This window comes from Mus musculus, chromosome 10 (assembly GCF_000001635.26).
Source record: "Mus musculus strain C57BL/6J chromosome 10, GRCm38.p6 C57BL/6J".
Taxonomy (NCBI): domain Eukaryota; kingdom Metazoa; phylum Chordata; class Mammalia; order Rodentia; family Muridae; genus Mus; species Mus musculus.
In genome coordinates, this window is record NC_000076.6 from 76140391 (window position 1) to 76153770 (window position 13380).

General features: G+C 43.5%; 1 protein-coding gene across 1 annotated transcript in view; it reads left to right on the forward strand.

The window, feature by feature from the left end:
- The first annotated feature begins 7060 nt into the window (after nucleotides 1-7060).
- Nucleotides 7061-13380, forward strand: part of Slc5a4a (solute carrier family 5, member 4a) — a 41815-nt gene continuing 35495 nt past the window's right edge. Inside the window, exons 1-4 of the mRNA NM_133184.2 lie at nucleotides 7061-7275; nucleotides 7971-8042; nucleotides 10077-10181; nucleotides 13187-13246. Coding sequence (NP_573447.2) covers nucleotides 7141-7275; nucleotides 7971-8042; nucleotides 10077-10181; nucleotides 13187-13246 — 372 coding nt within the window. The 5' untranslated portion in view covers nucleotides 7061-7140. The remainder of the gene's footprint in view (nucleotides 7276-7970; nucleotides 8043-10076; nucleotides 10182-13186; nucleotides 13247-13380) is intronic.

Below are 13380 nucleotides of genomic sequence, written 5' to 3' on the forward strand. Positions count from 1 at the left end.
TATATGTTTGGCTATGTGGCCTTTTATGGGTTATATTTGTTTTTAATCCCACTAAATGCAGCTTCCAGGATTTAAATATACATATGTATAAAACTAAATATTTAATTTATACATGCTCAACACTTATTCATCTCCAGTCCATCCATCCATTATCTATCCATGAAACCGAGTGCCAGCTGCCAAAATAACAGTTACAGACTGACTCATCTCTACATACTGTGCTCAAAAGATCAGTCTCGATTGGTCATGCCTGAGTGTCTGACACAATCCCCTCTTCACCCTGATTCCTTACTGTTCTCCCTAATACACCTTCTCCTCCAGACCAAGCTAGTCGATTTGCTATCAATTAACTAACTTCTGGGTTTGTTTCTCTTTGTTTTTTATCTTTCTATCTTCTCTGTATACCCTTCCATTTACATTATTTGAGGTTACTCTATTAAATATGATGTCTACATTAGGTTAGATGATAGTTGGGTATTTCATTAATTTTCAGCCTCTTTTAGACACAAAGATCATGCACTTTCTACACCATCCCCCCAAAAATACTTGTTCTGTGTTTCACAGATTTCTGCTTTATCTTTAATTATTTTTCATAGATTACTGTTAAGAAACATGTCTTATTTTTTTAATGCCACCATGAAAACACACTTTGCACAAAACTCTTTTGTATGTGACCCGCTGTACCACCGAGACATATTTTTAAGAAGTCTGACTGAAGGGTAAGTGCATTTTCCATAGTCCCCTACTTGGGAATTGAATGTCCTTGCAACAATACTTAGTAGTTCTGTTTGCATGCCAACTTCCTAACATGAGTATTAAAAGTTTTACAATGTTTGCTACTGACGTATGTGAACTGCTATTTCAAAATACTGTAGTTCGAATCTTTCTTCTCTGAGTGGTTTTAAGAACCTGTTCCTGTTGTCTTAACTGTTCCCTCCTTGCTGCATGTTTACATGAGGTGGTTGGTGGTCTTCTCTTCTATTTTTAAAGTCCTATTGTGCTATGTCAATGATCCCTGTCCCAGTCTTTACTTCTTTTTATTTTGTTTATTGAATTCTTAACATGCGGAACGTTTGTTTCACATAATCAAATTTAAATATATTTCCCATGGATTCCCCTGACACTCGCAAGTGGCGGTGACATTGCTTGCAGTCATTCATACCACAGCAACAGTGGTGTCCAGTTCCTGGCTTTGCTGATGATTTATTGATGCCTTATCCTGTTTCAGATGAGAGAGAGGGAGGGAGGGAGGGAGGGAGAGAGAGAGAGAGAGAGAGAGAGAGAGAGAGAGAGAGAGAGAGAGAGAATGAGAGAGAGAGAGAGAGAGAGAGAGAGGAGGCCAGAGCATATGGAGAGAGTGGGGGGGGGGAGAGGAGAGAGGAAGAAGGAAGAAAAGGGCCAGAGAGAAGAGAGTGGCGGTGGGGGGGGGGGTGGCAAACAATCCCATTTATAGAAAGTCAGGCCTACCTTGCTATTGCCAGTTAACTCTTCGGCAAAACCTAGAAGGAATGCTAACCATCTCAATGTATGATTTTCTTTGTTCTGTAAAACTATAAAAACCATGTGAAACTAGTTCCACATTCAATGTTTCTCTCACAATTTCATGTCTGTCTGTCTTCTAAAGAAGAGACTCTCTCCCAGCGAATGCCCCGGTCTTCCGGTTCTTACCATGTTACTACCATCCTCCCTCTCCATGACGTTCCCTGAGCCTTAAATGCAGGGGCCATGATGTAAATGTATTGATTGGGAACAGGCCCTCCATGCTCCGTTCATCTCTACAGTTTGACCAGTTCTGATGTTCTGGAATGAACTTTGTAGTGCTGCAAAAAGAAACTTATCTGAGGAGGGGCAAGAGCTACACTTTTCTGTAGATAGAAGGAAAAGTATCAGACTGGCGAGATGGCTCAGCAGTTAAGAGCACTGACTGTTCTTCCAGAGGTCCTGAATTCAATTCCCAGCAACTACATGGTGGCTCACAACCATCTGTAAAAGGATCCAACACCCTCTTCTGGTGTGTCAGACGCACCAGCAACAGTGTACTCATATAAATAAATAAATAAATAAATAAATAAATAAATAAATAAATAAATAAATAAAAATTCAAAGGACAAGTGTTTAGAATGCAGTTAGAGACTGTGTGGTTTAAGAAGCTGGCAACAGAGGGTCCTCCCGAATAGGACTTCGGCTCGCTTAGGTGTTAGTTACTTCCAGGATACAAGTGCCATTGTTGTTCTTTCAAGAATGTCTTGATAGACTGGTCTTTGTCATCGTGGTTTGTGAGCAATACAGCTGGATAGGACTATGAGGGCTATGCATGCTTTTTCTCTCTTGGTTGTTTGCACGGCTCCTCCCAAAGCTATGAGAACTAGTTGTTGAGGAGGAGGATTCTAAGTCAGATCCAAATGGATTACTCCAAACTCTGTGTCTGAAGTTTGTGGTATCTCCAGCAACCGAGTCTTCTATGCTTTTTCTGGAAAGCACCAAGCCATATAGGAATAATCTATATTCTTCTGGTGGTCTCTTGTACCCCCTGACTATATGTATGTATATGTTAGTGTATATGTGTGTGTGTGTACATGTATGTATGTATATAGGTGTATGTGTTGTGTGTGTGTATATATATATATGTATGTATATGTGTTGTGTGTACATATACATATGTATACACACAAACATATGTATGTTGTGGCATCCCACTAACACACACGCCTACAACCTAGCACAAACACCAGTTCATGAAGTTAGAAAACACATGACACCACTCACCCCCCCCCCTCCTATTTCCAGCCATACTTCACTAACTCTAATTCATGAAGTCAGGGGCATACAAACTAACTTAACTCCCTCACAACTATGTAGCAAGGTGTAGCAAAATCACCTACCCTATCCACAATCAACATACAATGTCTCCACAACTAAACAAACACCACTGAGCCAAACAAACCAAGGCTCACTGATCAGATAAAATATCAAGCATCAAAGAAAACACTTAACATAAGCATGCCAGAAAGGCTTAAGCAACACACTAACGGGAACACACTAACGTGGCGTGTAACACAGCATGAGCAAACCCCAATATCAAAATGCAAGAGACATTTAGAAACAATATAAATACAAAATATCTCTTTCTAAAATAACCGATACTAGAGGCTTGATGGTGGCTTGGTTTCAAACACTCACACAGAGGACATAACTTCCTGTAACTCCAGTTATAGAGGACCTGATGCCCCTTCTGACCTCCATGGGCACCAAATATGCATATTGGTACATATACATGCATGCTGATATTCATATGTACATGTAAATAATATATATGTATACATTTAAATATACATTTAGTATATATTTATATATTATATATAATTTAAAATTTATATTTATATTATATATAATTTTAAAATTATATTTATATATTTCTATATATAATTTAAAAATTACCAACCCCATAGTAATGGCCAACAATGAGAATGACTTAGAAAAAACCTATTCCAAACAAGTACTTCAAAAGAATACTCATTAATATGTGCAAATAATTTTAAAAGACCAAAAATCACATGAAAAGAAATCCAAGAGAACACAAAGAACCAGCTGAAACTAATCTGTCGGTCAGTGAAGGAGATGAAAACAGAGTTCAGCAAAGAAACTGAAATGTGGAAGAAAAATCAATGGGAAAAAAGCCTGAAATGAAAATTTCAGCCAAAACAACAACAACAACAACAACAAGCCAAAAGGCCCCAGTGCACTCACTAGTAGCCCTGTAGAGGTCAGATTATCACAGCTGAACAATAAAGAATGGGCTCAGTCAGGTCATTCAGGTAAATCAATGAGAATTTTCTTTAAAAACATGAGTGAGTCACCAACAGGTTCCTATTGAGCTGCACCCAACCTCTCCACCCAATCGGATCTCACATGTCCTTCTCCAAAGTCTAGCTCACTGACTCTCTCTGATTCACTCCCATTCACTGCTTCTCCCCAACCCACCACATCTACTCCAGATCCCACACCCAGTGATGTGCCATACTCCAGATAGCCCCCACCTGTTCTGCAACTATGCTCTAGGCTTCTGCAAGGACCCATCCTACCTGCTACATGTCCCTTCTGCACTACATCCGACCTCTGTATCCAACCAGAACTCTCAATTCCTTCTCCAGGGTCTAGCCTGGTAAATTTCTCTGACCTCTCTATCCATGCCTTCTCCCTAACTGCTAGATCCACCCTAGAACCTACATCCGGTGCCCCCACCCACTTTGGCCTTCCCAACCTGCACCAAAACCTTTCCCCAGACATCCACCAGGAGACTCACTACCTGTCTTCCAAACACAAGACCCTTCCCAGTTAACATCCAACCTTTATATCCAGATGTCCAGGCTTCCACAGACATACATCCTGTGCACCAGTCCGGTCCCATCTGTCCACCTGAGTTTCATTCCACTTAGGCCATTTCCAATCTCTAGGCAAGACCAGCTTGCACATCCCTTCTTCTGCCCCAAACTGCTGTGCCCATATCAGACTTGGAACTAACAAAACAAGACCCCCATGCTCAGATCCCAAAATAAAAATGTTAAAGATCAAACCCATCCCTTCTCTCAAAAACCTACCAGAACCTACATTTCCTGCAGAAATGTTTGCAAGTGAGAATTACTTATATAAATCCCAGGACAAAAAATAATAAAAAAAACAATAAAAAACTTTACAAAAAGAATCCAGTGGTTTTAAGATGCAAAGAGATGGCTAAATGAAATGAAGAGGAAAGAACTCGAGGAGACAAAATCCTGGAGAGATGCCGAGGAAATCACAGACATAAGGCTGATGATGGAAATGACGAAGACCATCCAGGATTAGAGAGCAGCATTCAATAAGAAGACTGAAACACTTAAGGGGACTCAAGCCAAAATGAAGAGGGAATTGAAAAACCCTACCACTCAACTGTAAATCTCAAAGGAAAGCTCTGGAAGTCAGTTAAACAAAAGATAGACTGCCAAGACTCAAAGACAAAGTAAGCAAGGTCTAGACCAAGTAGGTAGAAAATATGAAAAATTTTTAAAAAACCATAGGAAAGGAACATAGAGAAAATATGGGAAACCCTGAAACAACCGCAAACCTTTGAATTCTAGGTATAAATAGATGAGGGAGAAGAATTCCAAATCAATAGCATAAACCAGGTCTGCAGAGACTGACGTTGCACACAAGACCTGCACGGTTTGAACTAGACAAAATCCCAGCACTGAAAAGAAGAGGTAGATATACAAAGATTAAAGATCATCTAACCACAACAACTGCTGAGAAAGAAAGGGAGAGTCACTTGCCTCCACGGGAGTGTCACTGGGTAAATCAGACACATTCCAGCTCGGTCTCCATGCCCACAAGTTGGTGGTCAAAACAGAATGGGCTCAGTTTGGTTTTGGTTTTGTTTGTATGTTTTGTTTTTTGTTGTTTTTCCTGATTTTGTTTACTTGTTTGTTTGTTTTAGAGAGAGGCACAAAGAGAGAGAGAGAGAGAGAGAGAGAGAACGAACATGAGCAGGTTGGGTGGATAGAGATGTGAATAAGCTATGAGGAATTCCAGGGGGCAACAGAAAATAATCCAAACACACTGTTTGAAAAAAAAATGTTACTAAATTCTCTAAATGGTGACAGGGAAACTGAGTATCCACATATAGAAGAATGAATCCAGATCCTTCTCACTCTTAATGCTGCACAAAATTCACTCCACACAGATCAAAGACCTGAACCTCAGACACGAGACTCTGGATCAGCTGGAGGGTAATATAGGAGAGACACTTTAAGATACAAGCCAAAGCCTGACAAATACAGAGGTGGATGCTTGCAGCCAACCACTGCACTGAGCACCGGGACCCTAATGGAGGAGTTAGAGAAAGGAATGAAGGAGCTGAAGGGGTTTGTAGCCCCATAGGAAAAACCACAATATTAACTAACCAGACTCTCCAGACTTCCCAGGGACTAAACCACCAACCAGAGAGTACATATAGTGGGACCCATGGCTCCAGCCGCATATGTAGCAGAGGATAGATGGCCTTGTCTGGCATCAATAGGAGGAGAGGCCCTTGGTGCTGTGAAGGCTCAAATCCCCAGTGTAGGGGAAGGCCAGGGCAGGGAGGTGGGAGTGGGTGGGTGGGAGGGGGGAGCACCCTCATAGAAGCAGGGGTTTGGGGGTGGGATAGGAGGGTTCCAGAGGAGAAACAGGGAAAGGAGATAACATTTGAAATATAAATACATAAACTATCTAAAAAAAAAAATACAAGCATGCGTAAAGACTTTCCGAATAGGACTCTGCTCAGTCAGCAAATGACGTGACAAATGGCAAACGGAAACTCAAAAAATTAAAGATCATCTGCATGGCGAAAGGAAGCGAATTGAAGAGGTAGCCTATAGAACAGAGCCGGGTTGGTGGGGGATTGTTGTCAGCTTTTGATGGAGGTGAGTTTTAGGTCACGCCACGGTATTTTAAATGTAAAAGCATGGGGCAGGATGCTCTGAGGGTTTACTTCTAAGGCCAACCACGTGTCTTCCAAGTAGCCGGTATCCTGAGCCATGGGGGTCACCAGTACTCGCCCGAGGCTTCATTCACTCTTCAAAGCCTCTGACTCACCCACCTCACAGCCCCACCCATATTCTTCTGCGTGTGGTACAGCAGTGCAGGTTGCCCTTTCTGCACAGGTCAGGGGTGGGGTAGGGGTGTGTGGGGAGGTGTGGCTGTCCTGATGTAGCCTATGACTTATTCCTCTTCTGGGTAGCCTCATTTTCAAGGCACAAGTTTTTCTATTTTGGAACCTCTATCATCTGTGCCGCCTGACTTGGTCCTGTCCTGGCTTCTCACTTCCCGTATTCTCCTTAATCTCCCCCTTGTGCATCTTTATACTGTGCCCATTGTCTTCTGTCTCTGGTGCTCATCCTCAACCCTGGCTTCTCTCCTTGATTTTCCAATTCCACTCAGGCTGGCACTAGTCACCTTGAAGAGAGAGCCTGAACGCACAGGAGCAAACAGTTTAAAGGTCTCCAGTGCGTAGAAGCCACCTCTGCGCTCTCTCTCCCCACCTACCTGAGGCTGATCATTAACTCAGGACTTATATATAATAAGAGGTGTCAATGCCTGCCATAGGGACTGCGCTTGCCTACAGCCATGGCCAGCACAGCCAGTGTCAGTACCAGCACTGCAAGCTCAGAGCTGTCTTCACTGTCAAATAACATCAATAATGCTGCTGACATCTCTGTCATCGTCATCTATTTTGTGGTGGTCATGGCTGTTGGAGTGTGGGTAGGTGGGAGCCCAGTGAGATTTCTGGGTGGGCACTAAGATTACCAGGGAAAACATGTCACAGTAGACCAATGGAATGGTGAGCTGAGACAAAGGTTTTTCCAAGGTCTTTCTGCCTGGAAAAGTTGCCTGTGTGTGGCATGAATAATAGCTGTACTAAATGAATCCATTCTCCAAGCAAAGCATCATTTGAGCACAGCCGGGGCTGGGTGCTGGGTGCTGGGTGCTGGGTGCTGGCTGTGTTCGGCATGCCCCGTACCGGATATCAAAACCCCAACTGCTGTTTCTCTTATCTCAATTCAATTGCTTCCCTTTGCTATTTATTCATGTTCTCACTTAGCGAGTGGGACGTTTAGACCATTTATTCTTGCTCTTTAGTATCGAGTTTGAGGCTCAAATTTTTCTTCCAAAGAACGGTTTCAAGATGCGAAATTCTGTTTTCATAAGCTAAATTAAATCGTGGGGTTTCCAGTATAATTTCTTGAAGTACATCATCTGAGTCATCATAAAACCATGACTTGTATGTCCATTAAAAACAGACACTGCGTTATTCAATCTAGAAAGGCATGTCTCTTGGAAGAGAGGCAGTGCTGAAATATCGATGTTAAGCCTGCTGTGTGGAGCAGCTGCAGGGGTTCCTTGATCTTGGGTGCACCTGTGATTTCTAACCTCCCAGTGGTTTCCTTTCTGCCCAGGCAATGCTGAAGACGAACCGAAGCACTGTTGGAGGCTTCTTTCTGGCAGGTCGATCTATGACTTGGTGGCCAGTAAGTGGGTCTGAGGTTTCTGGGGATACACAATGATTGACAAATCATGGTGGTAGCAGGGGTACCTGACAACTAATATTCTCTCTCTCTCTCTCTCTCTCTCTCTCTCCCTCCCTCCCTCCCTCCCTCTCTCTCTCTCTCTTTCTTCCTTTCTTTCTCTTTTTCCCTTCCTTCCTTTCTTCCTTCCTACCTTCCCTCCCCCTCTCCCCCTTCCCTTCCCCTCCCCTTCTTCTGGGCTCACCGTTCCCCCTCTCCTCCCTTCTCCCACTCCTCTCTCCCTCCCCCTCTTACATCCTCGAATTAAAGAGTAAGAGCGGGGATTCCAGAAAGATCATACCATATGATCAATAAGGACAGCTTTAGCCTGGCCTCTGCAGACCTATCAATTCAGTTCAATTTCACTTGCCTCTCCTTAGTTCTCATGAAAACCCTTTTTAACATTGATTAAATCCCTGAATTCCTTTTCTGTTCCCAATCCCGAGCTACCCCTGCTCCTGCCTGGGAGATTATCTCCTCCAATTTACTCCCTGCTCAATCCGCCTTGAGCATCCTGTTCTGCTCTGCACACTTACTGATTGCAGGCTCGGTTCACTGCCGTGATGTTTACAGTGATTCTCTTGGACGGTTGCCTGCCAGATTTGTTCTTCTGGGTTTTGGTATATATGGCTTCCTCAGCCAGATGTCTCATTGCAGTAGAGTCAGCATATGCCTAAATGAACCTAGAAAGTATCAGGGTTAGATTCTGTATACAGGGAGTGCTCAGAAAATGCTCCCCTTAGGATTGGTATACAGAGAGCATTCAGTAAATGCTCCCTTCCTTCAACAGGTGCTCTATCTTGTCTAGATACCATAAAGGGAGATGGAATTAACAATCTGGCGAGGACAGTAGACACTTGGCGCCCACAGTCAACCAAGCATTAGCTTCTTGCTACTCTTTTTTCTGGAAACAAGGGATCCTCAACTAATCCTAGAGGGATGAAGCAAACCAGTTTCATCTCTCCTTGACCCCAAACACCGATGTACAAAGAACAACTGTAGAGAGGGATGCAAAACAGAGGCAACGACAGTGACAGCACCGCAGGATCTCGTGGTCCAGTTCTGCTGTCAGGACTAGAGCCAGTCTCTGCCCCTGGAGGAGCACTCTCTTTGCCTTAACAACAGAAAGCAAGGGCTGTGGCTTTGAGAAGGAAGAGAAATTGCTCTGATGGAACTGTGGAGTCTGTCACCGAAGAGTCAAGTGCTCGTAGGAGACCTGGATGTCTGAGGCTCCACTCAGAACCCGTGGAGGATACGCAGATGTTTCCCTAAGGCAGGCTCTTCAGGTTTTTCTGTTAAAATGCCTAAATGCAAGCATCTTGTGCCTTGGAGGTCAGAGTCTACCATGAACACACAACACTAGCACTGTTACACGAGGCACCTGCAGTCAGTGTGCTGCGGCGTGTGAAACTGAACATTGTGTTCTAGTGCGAGAACGACATACGCTGAATTTTAACTTCTGCCTAGTTGCAAGTTTGCGCATCTCCTCAGATTAAAAACAAACAAACATACAAAAAATATTTTAAAATGAAATATTTAAAATATTTCAGTGTGAACCATGTTCTTGTCTCAGGAACCATAGAATAACCGGTAACAAACTAGTTTTTTGGGATGCACGGATACTTATTGCTTTTGCTGCAGGAAGTAGGACCTATACATTCCAACACCTACCTGTTTCCAAGGAGTCTTATTCCAATCTTTTGAATCTAATCTTAGTCCAGTGGTTCTCAACCTGTGGGCTGCAACCGCTTTGGGGGCCACATATCAGCTATCCTGCATTTCAGATATTCATATTACAATCCCTAACAGTAGCAAAATTACAGTTACAGAAGCAGCAATGAAATAATTGTATGGTTGGGGGTCATCACAGCACGAGGAAGTGTATTACAGGGTCACAGCCTGAGGAAGCGTGAGAACCACTGCCTTAGTCTGATTGCTTGCCTTGCCTTGCCTTGCCTTGCCTTGCCTTGCCTTGCCTTGCCTTGCCTTGCCTTGCAGATGGGCGCCTCTCTGTTTGCCAGCAACATCGGCAGTGGCCACTTCGTGGGCCTGGCTGGGACAGGCGCAGCTTCAGGAATTGCTGTCACGGCGTTTGAATCACATGTGAGTGACAGAAAATAGCTTTGTTCTTTTAAGTCAAATAAATGCCTAGGTATTTTCAACCAAATGTATCCAGGTTTTCCTGGGAGACAGTATCGGATTTACTACTTTTGTTCTGGTTTTTATTCCCCCCTTATCCAGGATACTCTTCATTTGTCCTTGAGCGCTTCTGTGGCCTCATTCTTTTCCTGGTTAGACATTCCCACCAGGATGTCAGTTTTGTACAGGTCAAGCCCCACTTTCTAAAGATTTTATTTATTTTATATATATGACGAGTGCACTATAGCTGTCTTCAGACACACCAGAAGAGGGTGTCAGATCCCATTACAGATAGTTGTGAGCCACCATATGGTTGCTGGGATTTGAACTCAGGACCTCAGGAAGAGCAGTCAGTGCTCTTAACCACTGAGCCATCTCTCCAGTACCCAAGCCCTACTTTCATTTTATTCCTGTGACTCTTTGAGCTCTCATGTCTCCTTTCTGAGATATCACAGTGTGTGCCCATTCTTGAACCAGAAGCAAGGATTAAAAGCCAACAGAAGCATGCTGGGGAGAGGCTGCAAGGTGGACACACTTGTCACACCAGCAAGGGGACTAGAGTCCAGGTCCCCAGAAGCCATGTCAACACTTCGGAGACATGGCCACCCATCTGTCGTTCCAGCCTCAGTGGCAGAGACAAGGGATTTAGCAAATTGGCTAGTGAGTCTAGCCTGTGTCTGTGAGCTTTCAGGCTAATTGATAGCCCCTGCCTCGAAGAATAAGGTCTGAGCAATTGAGGAAGATCCCCAACATCAGCCTTGGGCCTCCACACGTGTTCATGCACACCATAGACTCAAGGGAAGAGAAATATGTAGGTCAGGCATTTGGGACTTTAACCCCAGCACTTGAAGGGTAGTAGCGAGGGCGGTGGCGAGGGCAGACCAGGGGCAGGGGCAGGGGCAGGGGCAGGGGTGAAGAGGCAGAGGTGCAAAAAGGCAGAGAGGCAAAGAAAAAGTCAGAGAGTAAGGGGCAGAGGGGCAGAGGCAGAGACAGAGGCAGGCAGATTTCTGAGTTCAGGATAATCTGGTTTACTTAGTAAATTCCAGGCCAGCCAGGCTATATAGTGAGACCCTGTGTTACAATGAATAATTACGTAAATGACAGGAACAGCATTACCTCCTATTTTCATGGCTTATGATCAAGTAGGACAGACAAACGTGTGCTCACTGCCGTGTGGAGAGGGCAGGGACAGAAGCGTTTGCCATACTGAAGGACCACTCTGTGTAAATGTGTTTCCCTGTGGCTTTTTTTCTTGGTAGGTTAAACAATACCAAGTGGTCAGCATTAAATACATAGACATTTGAGCAACATTAAGTGGATTGAGCCGGTTGTGCATGTGTGAGCATGTGCATGCACACGTGCACATGCGTGTACAAACACACATGTACCAGTAAGAACTGAATAAAGTAGGTCATGAGAGTGAGAGGCACAGGAGGAGTTGGAGATTAAGAGGATTACAGTATGCATGAGGTAATTCTCAAATAAATAAATAAATAAATAAATAAATAAATAAATAAATAAATAAATATCACCGGAAACATATCTGCCATAGATAATGGTAGGGTTGTTGGCACATACCATGAGCGTTTATAGATGCTTGTGCCGGAAGGAGTAGACACCCAGGTGAGGCCTGACAGGGCAATAGCAATGTGGTAAGGGATGACTGTTCTGAAAGATGGCCAAGGTAAAACCTACGGGGCTTTACGACTGACCTCCTAAGTGTTCGGTTGCCGTTCTACAGAAAGCTGTGTCCCGTAACTAGATCCTAAATTCTTAAAAATGGAGAGCACGTTTCTGTCTGCCTGCGCAACACTAGCGCACAGCTGGGCGTGCAGCGAGAGTATCAAACACAGCTCATGAGGAGCCTGCGTTTTTTGCTGATCTCCACAGTGTTCATTCAGAAGTCAGAGTACACATTTCTAGAGTCTGTTCTTTTACTTATTTATTATTATTATTATTATCATCATCATTATTATTATAATGAGCACTGTGTGCTCTGGGGAATTAAACTCTGGCTCTCAGGCTTGTGTAAATGTTGCTTTTACCAACTAAGCAACCACACAGGCCTCTGTCGTATCCTTTCTAGTGGTGTGTGTGTGTGTGTGTGTGTGTGTGTGTGTGTTGGTAAGATAGACTAAGTTAGACTATGGTGCAGCTTCTAATAGACCACCCTAGATATGACTCAGCAAGCGACGTCACCCAGGTCCCTGCCAAATGCCTCTGCCTTCCCAAGGCTGAAGGTTGTTCTGTTGCTTTTGCCTATTTTTACCTTAAAAAATATCAGGACCTTCCCAGACTTGGACAGATATGCCTCGTGGCCCAGGATTTGATTTGATAGTGCCATAAACCATACAATGAAGACCATCTCCATCGGCACGGAGAAAACGACCTATAACCCAATGTGCATTGCTCTCAGGTTGCAGACATCTAGGGGTTTTGTTGTTGTTGTTGTTGTTTGTTTGTTTGTTTTTATAGCCTTTGGCTTTGAATTTCTTTAACCCCAGAGTTCATATTCTTCATGTTTATGACAATAAAGACCCTGCTGGTTATACCCACTTTGCTAGTTATGAAAGAACATGACGGGCACTGTGTGCAAAGATGTCATAGAATTCGCACTTTAAACACCAGACTCTATCGACAGCACGACTATATTTGGCAAGATGTAAAGGGACCCAGTGATGGTCTTTCCTTTCCAGAGGCTTTTTTTCCTCAGTGCTTTGACACTCATGAATAATTCTCCATTGCTTTTGACAAAGGTTGTACAATCTTTTCTTAGTCCAGTGAACTCAAAACTCTTTAACTCCTGCCTGTCAAATATCAGATATTATGCGTTATGTAAATACTGTGTTAGACAGGAGCTAAAAGAAGTGGTGGGATTTCTGTTGGTTGGTTGGTTGGTTGGTTTGTCTTGAGATTCAAAGGTCATAAGGTCACAGCCCCTCCTTAATGTCGCTCTTGCTTTGTTGCAGTCGTTTGCCTTGCTGCTGGTTCTGGGGTGGATTTTTGTCCCCATTTACATCAAGGCTGGGGTGAGTACCTGATGTATCTGTCACACGTTTATTTATCTACTTATTCTTCATGTTAAATCTTGAAATCTTGGTACTTGGCCCTCATTGGTCCTATTGCTAATAATATACAGAAGGAAAAAATATCACATTGCTTG